The sequence below is a fragment of the Gorilla gorilla genome, chromosome 17 (assembly GCF_029281585.2).
Source record: "Gorilla gorilla gorilla isolate KB3781 chromosome 17, NHGRI_mGorGor1-v2.1_pri, whole genome shotgun sequence".
Lineage (NCBI taxonomy): Eukaryota > Metazoa > Chordata > Mammalia > Primates > Hominidae > Gorilla > Gorilla gorilla.
The window spans coordinates 79,338,427-79,360,767 of NC_073241.2; the positions used below are offsets into that span (position 1 = coordinate 79,338,427).

General features: G+C 42.9%; 1 protein-coding gene across 3 annotated transcripts in view; it reads right to left on the reverse strand.

Annotated features, from left to right (window-relative positions):
* MYO5B (myosin VB) overlaps positions 1-22,341 on the reverse strand; it is a 368,321-nt gene that overhangs the window by 218,115 nt on the left and 127,865 nt on the right. For all 3 annotated transcript variants that reach the window (XM_019013976.4, XM_055368552.2, XM_063699216.1), the window contains exon 2: positions 11,128-11,238. In XM_019013976.4, coding sequence (XP_018869521.3) covers positions 11,128-11,238 — 111 coding nt within the window. The remainder of the gene's footprint in view (positions 1-11,127; positions 11,239-22,341) is intronic.

Sequence of the window (22,341 nt, forward strand, 5' to 3'; positions counted from 1 at the left end):
GGCTGCAAGCTCAGCAGCCAAAGGTGCAGATTCTTGGGTGTGTGGACATCCAGAGGGAAGGCAGGAGTGAGAGACTTGAGAACAGATTTTTTTTCTGTAACAGTAATTTGATTCTAATATTGCTGCTAGTGTCTGGCATTTACAGCTAATATGGTTTTATTTGACATCTAAGTGTTTATGACTTAGTGATCGCGGCCATGAACTTTCTGGCACAAAAGATTCCATCCACTCCATAATAACTGGGCCTTTAGAGGTGAAAAGGAGGCTAAATGTTAACAATTATCACAAAATTAATACTTAGTCACCACTCAAGAGTGGACCTTGCCTCCTTTCTGCAACTAGGAGCTGGGAATCAGGAACAGATGGAGGTCCCCAATTGGTCCCTGCCTGACAACAGGACTAGATGAGTGAGAGTGGCAGGAGGCCTAGAGTAGGAACTGGTCTATACCTGAGCTCTCCAGTAGGGTAGCCCCTAGCCCCATGTGGCTATTTCAGTGAAATTAATAAAATTAAATTCAACTGAAACCTCAGTTTCTCAGTCACACTAGCCACTGTTAATACAAAGTGACTGAGGTAGGTCTCGATCAACAGAGGTTTGTCTACACAAGGCTGAGGATGCAGGCAGGGAAAAATATAAGATGCAGGAGATCTGCAGCCTATGCTTTGTCCAAGGGGGTTTGGGAGCTTCAGTATTTAAAGGAGAAAGAGCAAGCAGGAGGGGGAAAAAAGGAGGGAGAGGGAGGGTAGGCAGTGAGACAAATGGTTACATTCTTGTGAGGCTCTAATTAGCCTCAGTAAATCCATATTTTACATGTGAAAACAGGGAGAAAATGAAAAAGTCCATTGTGCATTTGTCTCAGAGTAGGCAGAGGGATGATTTCTGTTCTTGTCCTTGTGCTGTACCTGTGAAGATAAGCTGGTAATTGACATTGTCACGGTAAGAGTCAACAGAACTCAATTTTGTAGGCCTAGTTTATAGGAGTGACATGTACCCTGGAAGATTTAGGGACTCAAGATATTTCATTGTAAGCAATTTTTGAGGAAAGCCACCTGGGGAGATAATGTGGTCTTCTATCACTGTGGGAACACGGCTTACAGATAAGGCTATGACACACGGCTGCAAAATTACAGCTGTTTGCAAACAGAAGGAAAGTAGTATTGTGTGACTCAGTTCCCAAGCTTAAATTTCCCTTTGGCACAGTGAGTTTGGAGTCCTGAGAGTTTTTCTTTTTGAGACAGAGTCTTGCTCTATTGCCCAGCCTGGAGTGCAATGAGGCAATCTTGACTCATTGCAATCTCCGCCTCCTGAGCTCAAGTGATCCTCCTGCCTCGGCCTCCCAAGTAGCTCAGACTACAGTTATATGCCACCACACTTGGCTAATTTTTGTATTTTTGGTAGAGACAGGGTTTCGCCATGTTGCCCAGGCTGGCCTAGAACTGCCCAGGTGATCCACCCACCTCAGCCTCCCAAAGTGTGAGATTACAGGTGTGAGCCGCCACGATCCTGGCCTCCAAGAGTTAATATATTTTCTTTCACATCACATTTTAAGGGTCCAATAACTACATGTAGCTAGTGACTGACACATTAGACAACTGAGATACAGAACATTCCACCACAGCCAACGTTCTATTGGTAGCGCTGGCCTAGACTGTTCTAAGCCCTGTGGGCCTATGATCCTATACTACCTTAGTAGGTGCTCGAAAAATATTAGTTGAGTGAAATGTCTGATTCACTGATAACTTCTCCCATACCCCAATCTATGTCTGTGTTACATAGTACAACAGCAAGATGGTATAATCATAAAAACATCTTTGAATGACACTCCCAAAGATTTGGAACTAATAATAATCATACAGTGGACAGAAGAGGAGAAAGAATTGGCTTTTATTATCTACCCATGGAACCAGAAGATCTAGAAAAAAAGATATGCTAGTAAAAATAGGGTTACCAGCTGGCAAGAAGTTGGTGTTGACCCAGAGGTGGAAATCGCACCGAATAGGAGTCAACCCCTGTATTCAAGTCCTGGTCCATCAAAGCAGTGGCTCTCAACCCTCCTTGCATGCCAGAATCCCTGGGAGAGCTCTTAAGAAAGATAACCTACATCCCATCCCAAGATTGTTTAATTAGTCTGCCTGAAACCTAGGCTTTGCCTTTTAAGTTCTCCAGGGGTTTGTAATGCACAACCAAAGTTGAGAAAAACTGAACCCAAGTTCTGTAAGGCCTTGAGCCCATCACTTGACTTCCAGGAAACTCAGTTTCCCTAATTGTAAGATGGGAAGCCTAGTTTCAGCAATCTTCAAGGGTCATTCCAACTTCATTGGCTGAAGGTTTTTAACTTAGGTCCATGGATGCAGGGGTTTTCTCCTTTGTCAAATTACAACAGCTATCCTAAGAAGAAAAACAGTGTTATGGAAACTCTATTCCCAGGTAAGAGGAGGCCTCAAAGCTTCAGTCCACTTACCCTGACTACAGTAGCAAGCATGTGGCTCTAGGTTCATTTAATATGCATTAAAAGGTTGTTTTGTGCTACGTCCTAGACAAGCACAAAAAAACACAAACAAGATATAGACCAACGGAACAGAACAGAACCCTTAGAAATAACGCCGCATATCTACAACTATCCAATCTTTGACAAACCTGACAAAAACAAGCAATGGGGAAAGGATTCCCTATTTAATAAATGGTGCTGGGAAAACTGGCTAGCCATATGTAGAAAGCTAAAACTGGATCCCTTCCTTACATCTTATACAAAAATTAACTCAAGATGGATTAAAGACTTACATGTTAGACCTAAAACCATAAAAACCCTAGAAGAAAATCTAGGCAATACCATTCAGGACATAGGCATGGGCAAGGACTTCATGTCTAAAACACCAAAAGCAATGGCAACAAAAGACAAAATTGACAAATGGGATCCAATTAAACTAAAGAGCTTCTGCACAGCAAAAGAAACTACCACCAGAGTGAACAGGCAACCTACAGAATGGGAGAAAATTTTTGCAACCTACTCATCTGACAAACGGCTAATATCCAGAATCTACAATGAACTCAAACAAATTTACAAGAAAAAAGCAAACAACCCCATCAAAAAGTGGGTGAAGGATATGAACAGACACTTCTCAAGAGAAGACATTTATGCAACCAAAAAACACATAAAAAGATGCTCATCATCACTGGCCATCAGAGAAATGCAAATCAAAACCACAATGAGATACCATCTCACACCAGTTAGAATGGCGATCATTAAAAAGTCAGGAAACAACAGGTGCTGGAGAAGATGTGGAGAAATAGGAACACTTTTACACTGTTGGTGGGACTGTAAACTAGTTCAACCATTGTGGAAGTCAGTGTGGCGATTCCTCAGGGATCTAGAACTAGAAATACCACTTGATACAGCCATCCCATTACTGGGTATATACCCAAAGGATTATAAATCATGCTGCTATAAAGACACATGCACACGTATGTTTATTGCAGCACTATTCACAATAGCAAAGACTTGGAACCAACCCAAATGTCCGACAACGATAGACTGGATTAAGAAAATATGGCACATATACATCATGGAATACTGTGCAGCCATAAAAATGACGAGTTCATGTCCTTTGTAGGGACATGGATGAAACTGGAAACCATCATTCTCAGCAAACTATCACAAGGACAAAAAACCAAACACCGAATGTTCTCACTGATAGGTGGGAATTGAACAATGAGAACACTTGGACACAGGAAGGGGAACATCACACACCGGGGACTGTTGTGGGGTGGGGGGAGGGGGGAGGGATAGCATTAGGAGATATACCTAATGTAAATGACCAGTTAATGGGTGCAGCACACCAGCATGGCACATGTATACATATGTAACAAACCTGCACATTGTGCACATGTACCCTAAAACTTAAAGTATAATAATAACAATAAAAAAGTTTACAAAAAAAACCCACAAACATTTAATGACTGTTCTGCTGTGTCTCATTCTCTAATAGTCCTGTGTTTAAGTCTTATCGCCATCTTCTCCAGTCCCCAGAAAGCTTATTCTCCTTAAAGAGAACCTTCTTATTCTTCCTCTTGCACCATGAAGCACAGCACAGGCACTCAATTACTTGAAAAATAAAATACTCTGATTTATGTAACCTTCCCAGTTAGGAAATTCAGTTAAGTTATGAGGAAGTAGCAAATTAACCCTGAAGCTTCTGTGGCTTAATACTGCAAAGGTTTATTTCTCATTTATGCTAGGTGCACAAGGCTGGCTGGTACTGAGGCTCTGCTCTCTAAGGTCACACTGACACCAACATGCTGCCTGACAGTCACCAGGCAGAGGAAGAGAAGGGCACAGCAAACTGCTGTGGGTTCTTCTCCCCTTCCACCTGAAGTGATCAACATCAGTTCTACTTAGCACCCACTCGACAAAAGTAATCACAGGGTCCCACTGAACTGCAAGGGGGCTAGGAACCACGGCGAAGCATGAAGGTATCATCTCTGCCACCCTAAGTGTTCCTGCTCTGAGAAGTCAGCAGGAAATCCAAGTAGTATCCAAAAGGGTTTCAAAAAGAGTGTGGGCCAGTCATGGTGGCTCACGCCTGTAATCCCAGCACTTTGGGAGGCAGAGGCTGGCAGATCACCTGAGCTCAGGAGTTCGAGATCAGCCTGGCCAACATGGTGAAACTCCGTCTCTACTTAAAATACAAAAATTAGCTGGCATGGTGGCATACGCTTGTAATCCCAGCTACTCAGGAGGCTGAGGCACAAGAATTACTTGAACCCAGGAGGCAGAGGTTGAAGTGTGCCGAGATTGCACCACTGCACCCCAGCCTGGGCGACAAAGTGAGACTCCATCTCAGGAAAAAAAAAAAAAAAAAAAAGTGTGAAGTTGGAAGACTCAGAGACTCAGATACGAGGGTGGGTGGAGTAGCATCAAATATCCTGCCATGGCCACCACTGTTTTAGAAAGACTTCTACAGATTCTTGAAATTGAGTTTTTCATATTCTAAACCCTATATTGTATATTTTCATCATAAGTTGGATGGAAAACTTCACAAAGGTACAGATATGTCATTTTTACTGCTGTATAATCAGACTCTGGCATATAATTGCTCAATAATAATTTTTAATGAATGAATGATAAATCAACAGTGATGCAAGTAATTAGAAGAAAAGTCTATAAATGAAAAGCTACTGATAAACTGCCTGGTCAACACAATTAAGAGTTTTGAATTATAAACAAGAATACAGCAGCATAAAAATATGGAGTCAAAGTTCATCTTTTGACTTCAATTTATTCCACTGCTTACACATTCTGTCAGAACCATAGAGCCACAGTTTAACTCCTAACTTGGTGTACTCCAGCAATGGACAGACCAGACCACTTTCCTTATGGGCTTAAACCTGAGTTTCCCAGCCTTGTCACTGTTAACATCTGGGGCTGGATAGTTCTCTGTTGTGGGGGTGCCACCTTGTGCATTACAGAGCACTGAGAAGCATCCCACTAGATGCCAGTAGCAAATCCTCCTCATGACAGTTGTGACAACCAAAACTGTGCCCAGACATGGCCAAATGTTCGGGGCAGGGGTGCAAATTGCTGCCCCACTCATCTCTAATCTGAAGCAGCTGGGCAAAGCATCCTAATCTATGGGAAAAAAATTAGCAGGAAAAATAGGTCAAAGACAATAAATTAGAAAGAGCTTCAAGGGTACTCAGCTGCAGACAGACGGTGGTGATGGTCACACAACATTGTGAATATACTTAATGCCACTGAACTGTACACTTAAACATAGTGAAAATGTTGAATCATTATGTGTATTTTACCACAATTTTTTTTTACACTTTGACTCTTTAGACAAGATGACTAATTAGTGGTAGCAATATTACCAGTAGATAATTATATGCATTATACTTTATGCTGAAACATTTTGTGTGTGTACAATATAACCATAACTGAGCAACTGAAAGCAAGATAAAGATAAAAATAAAAAATTTTTAGGAGACCCAAAAACCAGCATTATAAGAACTAAAATGGCCAGCTAAAAGAAGAAGTAATCAAACTCTACCTCTACTAAGAAGCTTTGGTGGCTCCAGAAGGGTATCCTCAGACACTCTTAGCTCTCTGGTTTTGCCAGATGTGTGCACAGCAGGCATTTAAGTTGCACTGAGTACACAAGGGCTCTGCATTCTCAAGGTGAATGAGTCTGAGTGCACCAATATGCAAGGACAATAGTCCTAGTGGTTCTATGAGACTATAGCTTCTTGACATGAGGAACCATATTTGATTAGGACCTTGCTATACTGTCTTCATATGTTCAGTACCATCCTTAGACCTGAGCAAGAGGGATCCCTTCCCTGACACTGTGTTACAGAGGGCATTAAATATCACAAAATATAAATTATTAAAGAATACATGGTGTGCCTCCGTCCTTGGGATCAACATTCAGTGCTGTCACAGCATGACCTGAAATGCTCAACGCCGCTCTGGTGACTAACACCTTCAGGCCTCAGAGAAACGCTTCTCCACACCTTGTCCTGTGTTTTTGAAATAAGACAACAGTGCCCAGCTGCCTTGAGGTTCATGGGTTGTAACATTGCCAGCACTGGAGAAATGATGCTTTGGAGTGTGGGGAAGAATCAGACAGCAAGGAGGCTTAGGTAAAAGGGAGGACAAACTCATTATCCTTCCTTTCAGATAGCACATGCAAAAGATTCTTACATAATGGATTATCATTTTCCAATAGGCCAAGCGTCCAAGTCCTTGCTTCTCCACGTGCTCTTGTCGTGGTTCCAGGGGTACTAAGTATTTGCAACCTCTGCAACATGACAGAGGAGGAATGCTTTGCAATACTGAACAATTCATACTACTCTTATGTGTTTACACATATGTGCAGGTATAACATGCCCAAACCAAGATAGTGATTCCATATATTGGCAGCTGGATAGAAATTGAATAGAATTGCAACTATCTTTATTTTTAAAATAGTAAATGTTTAAAAATGTTTTTAATTAAAAATATGAGATTTAAATAATTTGATAAAATATACTTTAAACAGATGTAGGGTTACATTCTCTTGCCCTGGCCCTCCAAATGTCAGGGTGGGCTTGGAAATACTGAGACGGTAGAATGTGTTACTCTTTGAAAAGCTCACATGCTCCCCTGTCTTCCTCTCACTCATGAATGCTAAGTCAGGGCCTTGCCCAGAGGGAGTACTCATCATCAAGGTGGGTGATATATAGTAGATACAAACTCAGTTGGAAAATGAAATTTAAATTAAAAACCATGGAAACAAGGAGAGTTTTCCCTTACACTAGAGGGCAGGAGTCAAGCAGTCAAAAAGGGAGGTGGGGCCAGGACAGAGAAGGCCTGGCCTGCACAGAGGTGCTCCAGGCAGAGCATGCAGAAGCTACCTCATCACCAAGTTTTGCATCCCCTGAAAGCCTGATCCACTCTAAAAACAGTCTTGTGCTAAGAGTTGGCACACCTAGATACCTTGTACCCATCATGGCTCTGGGGAGAAAAAGGTATAAGATGTTATTCCCCCAAGAAGTTTATCATCTTGTTGACTTCAATATGAAACATCTTACATTATGCCAGGTGAAATAAGCCAGACACAAAAGGACAAATACCGTATGATTCCACTTCTATGAGGTACCTGGGATCGTCAAACTCAGAGACAGAAAGTAGAATGGAGGTTTCCAGGTGCTGTGGGGAGAGAAGAGATTGGGAAGTTGGTGTTTAATGCGGACCAAGTTTCAGTTGTAAAAGAGGAAGAGTTCTGAAGGATAGTGGTGATGGTTACACAATGTAAATACCACTGAGTTGCTGCTGACTGCCACACAGTGAGATACCATCTCACACCAGTTAGAATGGCGATCATTAAAAAGTCAGGAAACAACAGGTGCTGGAGAAGATGTGGAGAAATAGGAACACTTTTACACTGTTGGTGGGACTGTAAACTAGTTCAACCATTGTGGAAGTCAGTGTGGCGATTCCTCAGGGATCTAGAACTAGAAATACCTTTTGACCCAGCCATCCCATTACTGGGTATATACCCAAAGGATTATAAATCATGCTGCTATAAAGACACATGCACACGTATGTTTACTGCGGCACTATTCACAATAGCAAAGACTTGGAACCAACCCAAATGTCCAACAATGATAGACTGGATTAAGAAAATGTGGCACATATACACCATGGAATACTATGCAGCCATAAAAAATGATGAGTTCATGTCCTTTGTAGGGACATGGATGAAACTGGAAATCATCATTCTCAGTAAACTATCACAAGGACAAAAAACCAAACACCTCATGTTCTCACTCATAGATGGGAATTGAACAATGAGAACACATGGACACAGGAAGGTGAACATCACACTCTGGGGACTGTTGTGGGGTGGGGGGAGGGGGGAGGGATAGCATTAGGAGATATACCTAATGCTAAATGACGAGTTAATGGGTGCAGCACACCAGCATGGCACATGTATACATATGTAATTAACCTGCACATTGTGCACATGTACCCTAAAACTTAAAGTATAATAAAAAAAAAAACTAAAAAAAAAAAAAAGGTTAGCATGGTAAATTTTACCCTACATATATTTTACCACAATAGAAATGAATGAATGAATGAATGAAAGCAAGAGTGAAAAACCTTTTAGCGGCACAAAGAGAAGCTTGACTGTCTTAAAGAGGGGACAAGTTAGCAAGCAGGTGGAAGGTCCTATCATAAGTCAGAGGTTAGGAATATCATTGTCTTCCTGGAAGATAATCTAACTGATGTTAATCCTTTGCTGATGCAGTGAAACCCACACTACTGAACTTCAGGGGGAGGGAGGATGCACGAGGTTGGTTGGAAGAGGCTGCTGGGGCAGATTTTCCAGCCAGCATAGTACACCATGGATAATTTCAGCTTCAGAGGAGACTCTCTGCATTCAAAGTGTGGCCACGTAATTTCTGTGCTCCTGCCTCTAGTCCACAGCTCTGCCAAGTCACGCGTAATGATAGCTCAGAGACAGCCATGGACAAGCCACTGCCCATGAGCAACCTGGACAGACTCAGATGTTCAGAGCCCATTATTTCTCGAGAGCTGCTAATCTCTAGAGCCAGGCTTCCCTTCCAATTACATGCTGCCTGGCCTTGTAGCAGGGGAAGGAGGAGATGGGGTCTGGGCAGCTGCCACAATTAGTCATGCAGGGCCAAATTCATTTTCAGCAGGGTGGGCGAGCATCTGTTCTGTTTTAGCAACATGGCAGATCATTCCTCACTACCTCCGTGCAACTTTTTAAAAACACCCACCCACTAGAAAAGATCAACTGAAACGAAATCTGCTGGAGTAGAGTAGAAGATACACCATTCAAGTGGGTGGACTAATTTCATTTTTTTTTCCTGGGCGTGGGGTGGGAAGTTACTCAACATGGTAAACATAATCCCATCTGTTGGGAGTTGTGCTTCTCATCTCAAAAGCAAGAGGTGGCTAGCGAAAGCTGCCTACTAGGAAGAGGAATGTGAGGGGTGCACACCTCAGTACAGACGTTTTCTAATAAGCTCATGTTCTGGGTTTACCAAGTGATATGCTTAAGTTGATACAAAACAGAAGTTAGTGGTAGGATGTTCAATCAACAAGTTAATCACCAACCATCTAGAAAAGGAGACAAGACCAAGAATAGGCAGGAAATGATCAACGGACAGAGGATATGGTACACACTTTTAGTACTGTTGCCATTCAGAGAGGAAACAGTCTCTCCAACCCGAACCTTTTCTCCAAGCAATGTCTGTTCTGCAGCCCAAACTCAATCCATCCCAAAGCCAACTCTTAATTTGTTACCAACCATTTTGTTCCAAACCTATTTTTCTCCCAGTCGTCTCCCCCACTGTAAAGCCTGCATGAACTACCTCTGCCTGCATCCTCAGTCTGAAGCCACCCAACGGTCCCCTTCCCCGACAGCTCCCAGATGCACTGGCCTCCTTCCCTTTCCTGGAACACAAGAAGGTCTCAGGGCTTTGGCACACACAGTTCCTGCCTGGGACACCCTACTCTTGGTCACCGCACCCTGAATCTTCCATGGCCAGCTCCTTCCCAAAACCCCCTCTCCTCAAGAGGAGTCCCAGCTACTCCAGGGGCTGAGGCAGGAAGAGGATCACTTGAACCCAGGAGTTTCAGGCCCGCCTGGGCAACACAGCAAGATCCTATCTCTTTAAAAATAAAAAGAGTGGGTTCCTTTTCTCTCCTATACCTCATGCACTCACTTCCATGCCTACTGCCATTTATCATAATACTTTGTCTCACTTTTGTGTTCATGTTCACTGCCCCCCTTTAGCACTGAGCTATCTGAAACAGCAGGGCCACAACCATTTACCCATCTGCCCCCTGGGACCTGGCACAGCATACAGGGTGAGCATCCATTATTTGTGAAATGCACCAGTTGCAGAGGCAGTGGTCACAAAAGGCTCATGAGAAGGTAAACTAAATCAGACATATTAGGAGGAATAGAACTTCATAGTTACTACCTTGTCTTCCACTTGAAAGAAACAGCCTCAAGGTCAAAAAATAAAAAATGCTCACTACAGTAGCTAACACATAGGGAGCACTTATGTGCCAGGCACTGTTTTAAGTACTTGCCACATATTAACCCATCTTATTCTCAAAACAGCCCTAGATAAACTAGCACTCCCATTTTATAGATGAAGTAACAAGCACAGAAAGATTGCGAACTGATATAAGGTCACAAAACTAGTGATGGCTGAGCCAGGATCCCAACCCAGGCAGGCTGGCTCCAACCACTGTGCCCTGCAGGGACCCTTGTAGCAGCTCCTCTCCCTCACTTCCCAGTGAGGTCTCAACCTCCTGTTCCCTCCACTCCACTGAAGATTCCTGCCTTGACCACCAATGATCTCTCAGCTGCTAACCCCAATAAACACTTATTTTTTGTGTGACATCCATAGAGCAGCTTCCTGGCTTAGCACTTTCACATACATCAATAGCAACAAGAAAGAATCCAAGGGCTCAAGAGCTCCAATGCCCAGGGAAAACTCCAGCCCACAATGTACTATCTACTCCTGTTCCTCGCACACCTGAGCTCCCTGCCCCACCTCACCCCCGCCCCGCCCCCCGCCCCCCACCCCGGACTCACTCTTACCGTTTCATCCTCCAGTCTGAGCTGTAGGCTCTTGTCTCCTTCTTTGTAGTCCTTGGTTAACTCAGCCGAGCGCCATACCTCATCAGGGTCAGGGATCCAGACCCTTGTGCACTGAAAGATTAAAACAGAAGAAACTTAGATACAGAACAAAGCTCTCAGATTTCTAAATGTGTGTCACTACCTAGAAAGTGCCCATCAGGAGAACTTCTAAAGCTATCTGCACACATCTCCCCACCTTCTCATTTCAGGACACAACGTGATCCGATATCATGATAACGGGAACAACTCACAGGACTGGTAGCAGAGGGCACCTTTTAGATGTTAAAAGAACGTTGCAGATCAATGAAATTAAAATTCTACCCAAGAGACTGTTGAGCCTGCATTTGTTTATATACACTAGATATTGCACCATTATCTCAAAGGGTGTTACAAAATAGCAATGTCAGAGGGAGTTATTTAGCAGGCTACAAACAAAACAGCACAGGGAAAAGCCAAGACAGTATAGCAAATGTTCAAAGCTTGGGAATCTCTGCTGATATTCTGCATTCAGAGAAAAAGTCATTTTCCTGCAGAAGTGAAAGAAAGTGGTCAGCAAATGGAAAGTGTATTTAAGTATCCTCAAGTTGTCAGCCACCTCAATTTATCCGTCCACTCTTTTTCTTTTTTCAGATGGGGTCTCACTCTGTTACCCAGGCTAGCATGCAGTGGTGTGATCACAGGTCACTGCAGCCTCCAACTCCTGTGATCCTCCCGTCTCAGCCTCCCAAAGTGTTGGGATGACAGACAGGAACCACTATGCCGGGCCTATTTGTCCATTCTTTAAGCCATAAACCCAAAACTTTCACTCACCTTCCCCAAGTAGCTATCCTGATTTGCAGACAAAGTCACTGAATGGGGCCAAGTTCTGGCAGGAAAGAACACAGCCCTTGGTAAAGTAGTGATACAGGATTAACTGTCTGACTTGCCCAGCACATTCTCAACATAACTAGGAGGTTCCCAGCCCTACTTGCAGTCAGAATCACCTGGGGAGCCTGGAAAATATCAATTCTTGGCTGTACCTCAGACCAGCTCAGTCAGGATCTGAGGTGACATAAAAGCTCCCAGAGACATTAATGAGTGCTGAATGGCAGCATCTGGATCTCCTGGGATCCTACTGCACAGCTGTCAGAACAATTTCTGCATTTTCATCTCATAGGTAGGCAACTTCCACAGGGCCTATTTTCTGTAGAAGCCATCAGTACACACACATACATCTGGCTTCTTGGCCATAGAATATTATCAGGAAACCTGAAACAACTGGTTCTTTCGACCAAAAGCTCAACCAGAACATGTGCTTGGGTCAGCATCATCCACTTCACTCCTGGAGTGACAGCTGAGCACAGACCCTGGGCCAGTCTGTCACCTGTGCACATGCGTCCAGCTGGCTTTACTTTGGTCCTGACTTTTTTTTTCAAAGCAGTGTATTCCTCCAGGTAATCAGAGGCTTTTTTTTTTTTTTTAAGCAAGATCCTGACTCCTCCTACACTTGTCTCTAATATACTATGGAACAGTGAAAGTTGTAAGGCAACAGAATCAGAATACCAGTCAATGAGAAAGCAAACATCAACCACTTTGCATCCTTGACATCCCAACTCAGGGTACAAGCCAAAGTCATCTGTTTCATTACTAAGAAACAAATTCACAGAATCTTAACCTTCTCCCTGCTTCTTAAGCCTGCTGCCTTATGGCAAGATATTATCATATCTGTATAGTAAAATAATATAGAGCTTTAAAATAACAAAGAGCTTTATTGCATCTGAGAGCTCCAGAGTAAAATATAAGGAATGTTCTGAGGTACCTCCAGAGAAAACCTTCTGAGCATTTGCTGACCTTAACTGTCAACATTTCTTCTACCCCCAGGTGTCCTCACTTTCTCCACTATCGTTTAAGTTCACCATCCATCCAGCTGTGATGACCTTTAAAGCTGCTGTCTCTAAGCTTCAGGTGAGTGTCTGTCCTTCAGCCTCACCACAGCTCTCTCTTGTCACTGAGTTCCACTCCTGGGACTCCCCCTTCAGCCAGCATACCCAAGAAATTTTTACCTAAAGCAAAGTCTCCACTCCATGTAAATCATGCCAGGAATGGCTCAAGATAGCAGAATGAGGAATAACCAGAAAGGAACAGGAAAATCCCAACAGGAACCGAACGGAGGTGATGTTGTGTAGATCCTGGAAGCCAGGGAGCCTAGTCCCAGCTCAGCCAAGGACTCTGCTGGCCATCACCCTGTGGCCCATATGCCACTCATGGGGTGGTTAGTTGCATCCAGCACTGAAGAATCTCGTTGCCTGGCTCGATCTCAACTTTTATTCTAGGGGAGTTCATGTACCTTTCTAGTTATATAAATCTCTCCTCTCTAAAGAGACTGAGAGCACCTGGTAGGCATACAATTGGTTTCTCATACTGTCCCATACCCACAAAACCTATCACAACATAAGGGGCACAGTGGGACCCCAATGGTACTTTAGCTCCTTGCTCCTCCAGGTGAGGACCTCAGCATCGTCGTCACCTAGGAGCAGGTTAGAAGCATAGAATTTCAGCTTCCCCCAGACTCACCGCATCAGAATCCTCATACTAACTACTTACTCTTCCATTCCTGCAACATCATCTCACTCTCCCCTGCCTTTGAGAATATGTCAGCAAACTACAGCTATGGGACAAATCTAGGACACTGCCTGTGTTGCCTGTTTTTCTATAGCCCATGAGTTAAGAATGGTTGAAAAAAGCTCAGAAGAAGGATATTCACATAACATGAAAAAAATCACATGAAAGTCAAATACTGATGTCCATAAATCAAGTTTCCCGGGAACGAAGCCATATTCATTCATTCATTGATGTATTATCTATTTAATACTTTCACATTTTAATGCTAGAATTGAAGGCCAGGTGCAGTGGCTCATGCCTATCATTCCAGCACTTTGGGAGCCAAGGCAGGAAGATCATCTGAGGATAGGAGTTTGAGACTGGCCTGGGCAATATAGCAAGACCCTGTCTCTACAAAACTTAAAAAAGAAAATTAGCCAGATGTGGTGGTACATGCTTGTAGTCCTAGCTATTCAGGAGGCTGAGGCATGAGGGTCCCTGGAGCCCAGAAGCTCAAGGTTACAGTGAGCTACAATTGCCAGCTGCCAGCTGCCACCTCCCCGCTCTGCCTCCTCACTTTTATCTTACTTTATGGATTCTCAGTTTAAAGTGTCTATAAATTACTGAGCAGGGCTGTTTACCCAATGTCATCCATACTGCATATAATGAGAAATTTATAGATCTTCCAAGGATAATTTTAACCATAATCAAATTTTGCCTCACATGCTGGCTTTGCGAGATGCATTGCTTCTGTAATCAAGTACAAAGCAGTATATGATGAGTACAAAATATATGGCCAAGAAACAGACACATGAACTAAGAAGGGAGAGACAAGACCACAGTACCTGGGAAAGACTTGAGGAAGGCAGACATGATCTGAGGTTTGGAGACGGAAAGGATTCGGAGGGGAAGGGTTTCTTTTTGGAGCGATGAAAGTGTTTTGGTAACCAGACAGAGATGGTGGTTGCAAACACTGAATGTACTAAAAGCCAAATTGTTCACTTTAAAGTGGTTAGTTTTATATTATGTAAATTTTGTCTCAGTTTAAACACACACACACACTGTTCTGGTTGTAGAGATTGCAAACAGTATCTTGTACATGCTCTCTCCTGGCATCGGTTCACATTACTAGTCTATGAAAAAGCAGTAAAATATTTTCACAGAAAGCCATTATTTTATGAGCCAGACAAACTCTCTAGAACCAAGGATCTGTGTTGCCTCTTAATTTTTTCTCACCTTCAAGGAATGTCTTCAAACAAATCTGACCACTACCAGATTTACTATAAGCCAACAGACTATAAGACAAACTCACTCATACAACCCAATTACCATACCACTCAATTTGTCACTATCCTATTTTAACAACACTTAATTCCTTCATATCAAAGTAAATAAAATAGCAAGTCTGACCCAATTATCAAAGAAAAGCTTGTGATTTTTGGAAAGTTCTTTTGAAAAGAGCCCCACATATTTCCTAGAGAAGGCAGATGCCTACATCAAATGTAAATGCATTAGTACCAAGCTATTCTCCAACAACCTGTTCCTTTATTCCACTGCAGGGCCAGCTCCAGCAGCTGTTCTCCTACATACACAGCTGGAGGGGGTGGCCAACTATGACAAAAGCCTGAATCCTGACTACATATTAGAACCACCTAGGGAGCTTTCACAAATTCCCATTGCCAGGCAACACCCCATCCTACTTTTATCAACCTCTAGGGGTGGGAACCAGGTAGTGTTTTCTGAAGCTCCCCAGATGAATTCAATATGCAAGCAAGTTTGAAAATGTAATTCCATGTGGCTGACTGGGTAACAGATATGAAGGGTATCACAGACCCTCATGTGCTACAGGCCTCTCCCCACCAGTCTGTGGTTAAACATTAAACTCCAGCCTGCAGATTATTTCCCCAGAGCTAAAGAACTCTTTCCCAAAGAGCCCCAGCTAAAATGTAAATACAATGTCCAGAAGAGCACAGCATTTATCCATATATATGAATTATCAGGCTGTAGCACTGTGGTCAAGTGTGCAGGCTCTAGAGTCAAACAGCTTTGGAGAGGAATTCTAACCACCATTTATTAGCTTGTGTAAGTTGATGAATGGGTCTGAGCCCCAGTTTCCTTAGCTGAACAACAGGTAAAAGTTCTATCTACCTCGTGAAGTGTTCTAAGAATTAAATGAGAACCCACTATCACAGCACATAAGTATTAGGCAATGATGATGATGATGGTGATATTACTATACAGTTTTGTCGAGAAATCCTGATGGGATTTTGGATAGAATTAGAAAAATGAGAAAAGGAAAATAAGAAACCTAAGGTGGTCCATGTTACTGGGATCCTTTAGATGTCCTGTAGGTCATAATACATAGGTAGCCACATCTTACCTTAAAAATCAATACCTACTTCTAGCCTACTTCTACTCCAAAAACCTGAGAGAAGTGATTCTCAATGCTGGCTGGCATGTAAGAATTATCTGCAGATCTTCAGATCTTTAAAAAACAAAACCACTAACACCCATATCCCACACTTGAATAGTTAAATCTTTGGGGGTAGGGCCCAAACACTGTATTTTTTAAAAACTTCCCAAGTGATGAAGGCACTGTCAGAATTAAAACTCCTATCTCAGAGTGAACCTCAGGAGCCAAGGTGGACCTTCAGGGAGAAGAGAACAGGGACATTTGAAACCTGCACTCCCTGGAATTAATAATAATGATACTTCCATCCCCTCCTACTAACATAAGTAATCTTAAGTATTTGAGTCATTTCAACTTAGTTTCAAAACTGAATTAGGATGAGCAGAGTTATCAATCCTCTTTTATACAGGAGAAACCTGAGGGTTAAAAGTACTGAACAATTTGCCCAAGTTGCCAAGAGCTTAGTCAAAAGCAGGCCTGGAGAAAAGATCTCAGTCTCTAAGTCCTCCACTGTCTACCCCACTCCTGGAGAAATATTGATTTGTTTACAGCAGCCCAGAGTCCTGCTGAGTATGTATTTTATACAGGTAAAGTGCTTTGTAATTACACATGAAAAAAATGTACAAATGCCAATTAACAACGACACGCCAAGTTAAGCCACAGGTAGTTTCAGCATTAAGCATCAGACAGGCTGAAGTTTCAGTTGCAACAAAGCCTTGACCGGAAGCAGGGCAGTCTGGGCAGAGTTCCCTGGGAATGGACAAGGGATCCCACAGCCTAACTTGATAGCTGGCAGTATAAACTCCCTGTCCATTCCTGTGATTAGGGGACCGAGAACAGGAACACTGGTCTGTTCAGAAGAAAGAAGGAAGAAAAAACATTTCTAAACTAATAGTTTCATTTAACACCAGCAAAACAGCAGTTTCCCAAGCGGCTTGGTACCTGGAAGGATACTGCTGTGTTGTAGGAACTATGAAAACCCCTTACCTAACTGTGCTTGCACGAAGTGGGTCACACTCCACTCTTTTGCAAGGTAAGAATTTAGAAGATAAAGACTAGCCCTGCACCCCCTCCCAGTAGAACTCACAATCATTTCTACAGGTACCGCTGTCTGAAGGAGTGTTCATGGGCCCAGACACCGCATCCTGAACCCAGTGGTGATGATTAGTCCTGCAAATTTGGGGAGCCCAAATCAAGAACATTCCCATTGGTGTGCTGTTGGTCATCTTCCCTTCACATTTATTGGGCTGGGCTCCCACTATGGGAGACAGAAGAGCAAGGAGGTGAAGATTCAGATATAGGGTGCTGGTCCCCACTCCCATCATCAGGTAAGGGTCTACACTTCTGAGGCTCGGCTTCCTCAGAAGGTATTTCATCATCTGGTGGAAATGTCTTCTGCACCAGGGTTGTTGTTAGGATTAAATAATGTATATGAAATATTTGGCCCAGTATCTGGCACATTTTAAGTGCTTGGTAGTTCTTACTATGGCAGGACTTAGGCCCTGGGAGTGAATAAAACCAGAGAGGACTCCCTCTAGGAGAGCACAGCCAGCCAAAGAATCCCAACAGAACCATGTGGGTATAAAGTGTCATGGGAACAGAGAAGCTCAGCGCTTCCAGATTATTTCCCGAGTTAACTCCTCCTCCCCCAGCGGCGAGCCATGCTTCTGAGTTTCCGTTCACTCATTTCCATTAAAGGCTTCCTGAACCAGTAATAATCTTCCCCTTTCCCCAAATGCTTTCCACTGGAAAGCTCCCTGTAATTTAGAGCCACAAGGAATTACATGTAAATATCCCGTTTGCCCAGAGCCACCTAAGTAACTAAAAATTCAGGTATGATTTCTGAGCCAATTAGGTAGACTCCCAAGTCCCACCCAGATGCCTCCCTATCTTGCTGCTGTTTTCTCTTAAATGACAGAGAACTAGGGTATGCAGAGCACCAGGAGAAAGAACTATAACATAATATACACAGACGGGGACAACAGAGAGCCACTGAGCAACCTGGGGGGAGAGGAGAAAAAAGCAGAGAAGAAAGAGTCGCTCTGATGCGGTAACTGCATAGTCACATAGCACAATTATAATAACATTCAACATTTCCTACCATTTAAATGAAACAAAAGTCAATTATAACCAAAAGGCAAATCCACATGCTATGGTATCGTATGTATCGTATCATCTCAACCCAGTCTCTTCAGAAGAGAGTCAACTTTCTGTGATATCTCATTGTGTCAGTCAAAATTCCATTTATCACACATTCTATATCTGTATTTGAAGCTAATAAGGAATCGAGTCTCCATGTGGCTGATGAAGGCAAAATTTACCTGTTTACTGCCCTACAAATGTAGTTAACAGAGTAACCAGTGTGTCCTCAAGTGATGAACTGACAAGCTGGGAAGCGTTTGGTGTACAAGGAACACTGCTGAGTCATTTTATCCAGCTGGTTTATACCAGTAGTATACTTGTTGGTGAGGGAAGCAGTGATAGCAGAGGCTTAGAAATACCTATCAAGCAATGCGGTGATGCTCTCACTTCAAGACTTCCCACAATCTACTTGGACAACAGACATATCAGTTTAGTACCTTCTGCATGTCCACTTTCAATGAACTTGGATTGTAAATCCCCAAGTCTGAATTGAGCACAAGGGAACATTCTTTGGAGACTGTGAATGACCTAATGGCCTAAGTGGAAAGATCACTGAAAGCTCCCATTTAAAAAGGGATGTGTCCACAGTAAGTCAGCTTTTTAAGGCTGCAATGCTGAATCCATTAACCTGCTTGCCAAAAAAGCTAAAAAAGATTTCCTCAAAGCTAGTGCATATCACGCAGCTAAAGGATATGTCCAGATCCAATCAAGTAGCTAAAACTGTTAAAATCCTACTTCCATAATTCAGCTCCTAGACTGTCAAACCTCCCTAAACAGAGCAATCAAGTATATGAATTAAGCAATCTACTATCATATTAAAAATCTTTAAGTCACTTAAGATAGTTTTCCAGAGCATACCACCTTCATTTTCAAAGCTCACTGACATAATCCAACTTTTAAAATCCATTTCTGATTCTATCACAGGATAGTTGTTTTCCTCTTCATCCAGTGGATTTACATTCTCATCTCTATAAAAGACCAGTATATGGCTTTCCCCAGAGAAACAACCTTAACAGTTTATGATCACCATAACACTTATTGAAAGGTCATAGCCCTATAAATATTTATCCAGTCTAAGTTTGCTTCCTTTTTCTTTTTAAAAACCTGTTCCATTACTTGACCTCTCTAAACAACCAAAGCAAGCACTGACTGAAGTTATTCTAGGCTAAGTTCTCTTCTGCAAACCACTTCACTGACCAAAATAATTAAGAGAAAGCATAGGAGCACCACTCTTTCTTAAGAAATAACCTGGCGGAAACTGCACCTTGTATTTGGGTGCATGAGTTGGTTTGTCCTTACTCTGTCTTCAAGAGATGACCTATCTCAGAACTTACACACCTCACATACTTGCATCTGGGACTCAAGCGAGCTCTCAATTTTCCTTCCACAGGAGCATGTCAGTCTCCCCCATCTCCAATTAGTCAAACACCTATCTTTGAAGCTGTTCAATAAACATTCAACTCCTATATGTCCCTAATAGGTTACCAAGGCTTACAGACTGGAGCATGGACTCCAGTTCACCTACTCCTCTACAAGTATTTACTGAAGACCTCTACACAACAGCCAGGCACTGTGCGAGGTGCTGGGCACAGTGAAGAGGAGACATGATGTCTTAGTCTGTTTTCACACTGCTATAAAGAAATACCAGAGCCTGGGTAACTTATAAAGGAAAGAGGTTTCATTCACTCAGTTCTGCATGGCTGGGGAGGCCTCAGGAAACTTACAATCATGGCAGAAGGCGAAGCAGCAGCAAGCACCTTCTTCACAAGGTGGCAGGAAAAGAAAAAGTGCAGGGGAAACTGCCACTTATACAACCATCAGATCTCATGATAACTCACTCACTGTAGGCAAAGCAGCATGGGGAAAACTGCCCCCATGATCCAATCATCTCCTACCAGGTCCCTCCCTTGACATATGGGGATTACAGTTCAAGATGAGATTTGGGTTGGGGGACAGAGCCAAACCATATCACAGGGCCCTTCAAGGATCCCGGACCACATGCGGCTAATCTCCTGCAATGGTCATAAATGCATCAACAGCACCGACATTCACAGCATGTGACAAGGGACCCAACCCACTGTGGGTCATCGGGAAAGGCCTCACTGGAGATGATTCAAGCTGAATCCTAGATGGATAAGGAGGTAGCTGGGCAAGATGTGGAAGGAGGTGGTTTCCAGGCTGAGAGGATACCTGTGTGACAAGTCTGGGGCATGAAGGAGGAGGGCTCGCTAAGGAATTGAAAGAGGGCCAGTGTGGGTGGGAGACAGAGGACAGTGGTGAAAGGGGCTCAAAATGACACTGGCAAGAGATGCAGAAGCCAGATCCAGTAGGTTCTTGGGGGTCACATTACAGATTTTTTTAAAGTATTCTATAGCCAGTGGAAAACTACACATGGATTTCAAACATGGGAAAGGACATGGTCAAAACTGCATGATAAATATATCAGATTTACAGATGGAGTGTATACGGAGAAGAATTATTATCAGTAAGATAGTTCAGTCTTGCAATGTGCATAACCCCAGTCCCTTCTCTTTGTCCTCATACGAGCACTAACAATGATACGAAATCACAGACATCATTTGTCCTACCACTATCCCCATATAAACTGTCTTTGAAACTCTGCCCCTGAATATTCCTTTTTTATTTGGTACTTGTATCACGCCCAATTGCTAAACTGCCATTCCCACCACACTTCTGTAGAAATACTTATACAGTTTTGAAACCTCCTTATTCATGTATTATTTCATGTCATCATCAACCAGGTCTACCAACTTTTTTCATTGCATAAGGCAATATGGAGCTAATTTGTTGTTTCAGAGGGTTGAATGGAAAAGTTTAATGCTAAGAATAGAGAAGAAATGTTCAACCTGGGTACATTAGCAAAACGGCACAATAATACCATCTAAAATTCTAGGATACCAGAAGAAAGGAAAAAATGTTCCCGAATCAACACACACACTGAGTAGCAGCCATGAAACCAGTTGTGACTTTCGAGCTAGGAAAGTTAAGTGGGTATCTGCTGCTTAAATTACTATTACCCTAAGACCTTAAAAAGCTGCCTCCGATTTCCATCCTGCTTCTGAGATGAATTACTGAGCAGACACTATCAATAATACAGCCTGCCTATTTGGAACCGAATCATTCTCTGGAGAGCTCTATCTAGTGTTAATATCAAACAAATTGAGCTGTCAGATAACCATAGATCCCCTAGGATGACCACAGCTACCTCAAACTCCTCTAGGCCAAATGAACATGTTTTAGAGAGATTCAGGTGCAGCTTTATCCTGAAATGTCCTTTCATGTCCAGTTGAAAACTGTGTCTGCAACTTTAAAGATAACTGGCCTGACACTCTGTGTTCCTCATAAGAAAAGACTTAGTAGAGTTTAGGAAGAGAGAACGAGAGATGAGATTGCATGAAATGCACCCTTTATCCACTCTACTATGAAGATGGAAGGGGGAATTCATCTTAATGAGAAAAGGTAAAATGAGAGATGTGCCCCATCTTCTCAATCTAAAACTTTGCACAAAAAGAGAGGTGTCACTGTGAAAACCATTTGAGGAGTTATGAAGTAAATGGGAAGATCGGTTATATTTCCTGTTCTATCTGTACATGGATGAGCTATGGCTGGACCCAAGGATTACAAGGAGAAGCCTTTGCCTGCTGCCTTCCTTCAACCCAAACCTGAGCAGCATGTACACACCCATCAGATGAGCGGTGCTGCCCTCAGATGCTGTTGTTCAGAGTCCCAGTTACCATTGCTACTGCTATAGTTTGGATCTTTGTCCCCTCCAAATCTTATGTTGAAATTCAATCCCCAATATTGGAGATGGGGCCTAATGGGGGATGTTTGGTCATGTGTGCAGACCCCTGATGAATAGATTAATGCCCTCCAGGGTGGAAGGCAGTGAGTTCTCACTCTTAGTTTCCACGAGAGCCCGTTGTTAAAAAGAGCCTGGCACCTCCCTGCTTCTCTTGCTTCCTCTCTTGCCATGTGATCGCCACAAATGCTGGCTCCCCTTTGTCTCCTGCCATGAGTGGAAG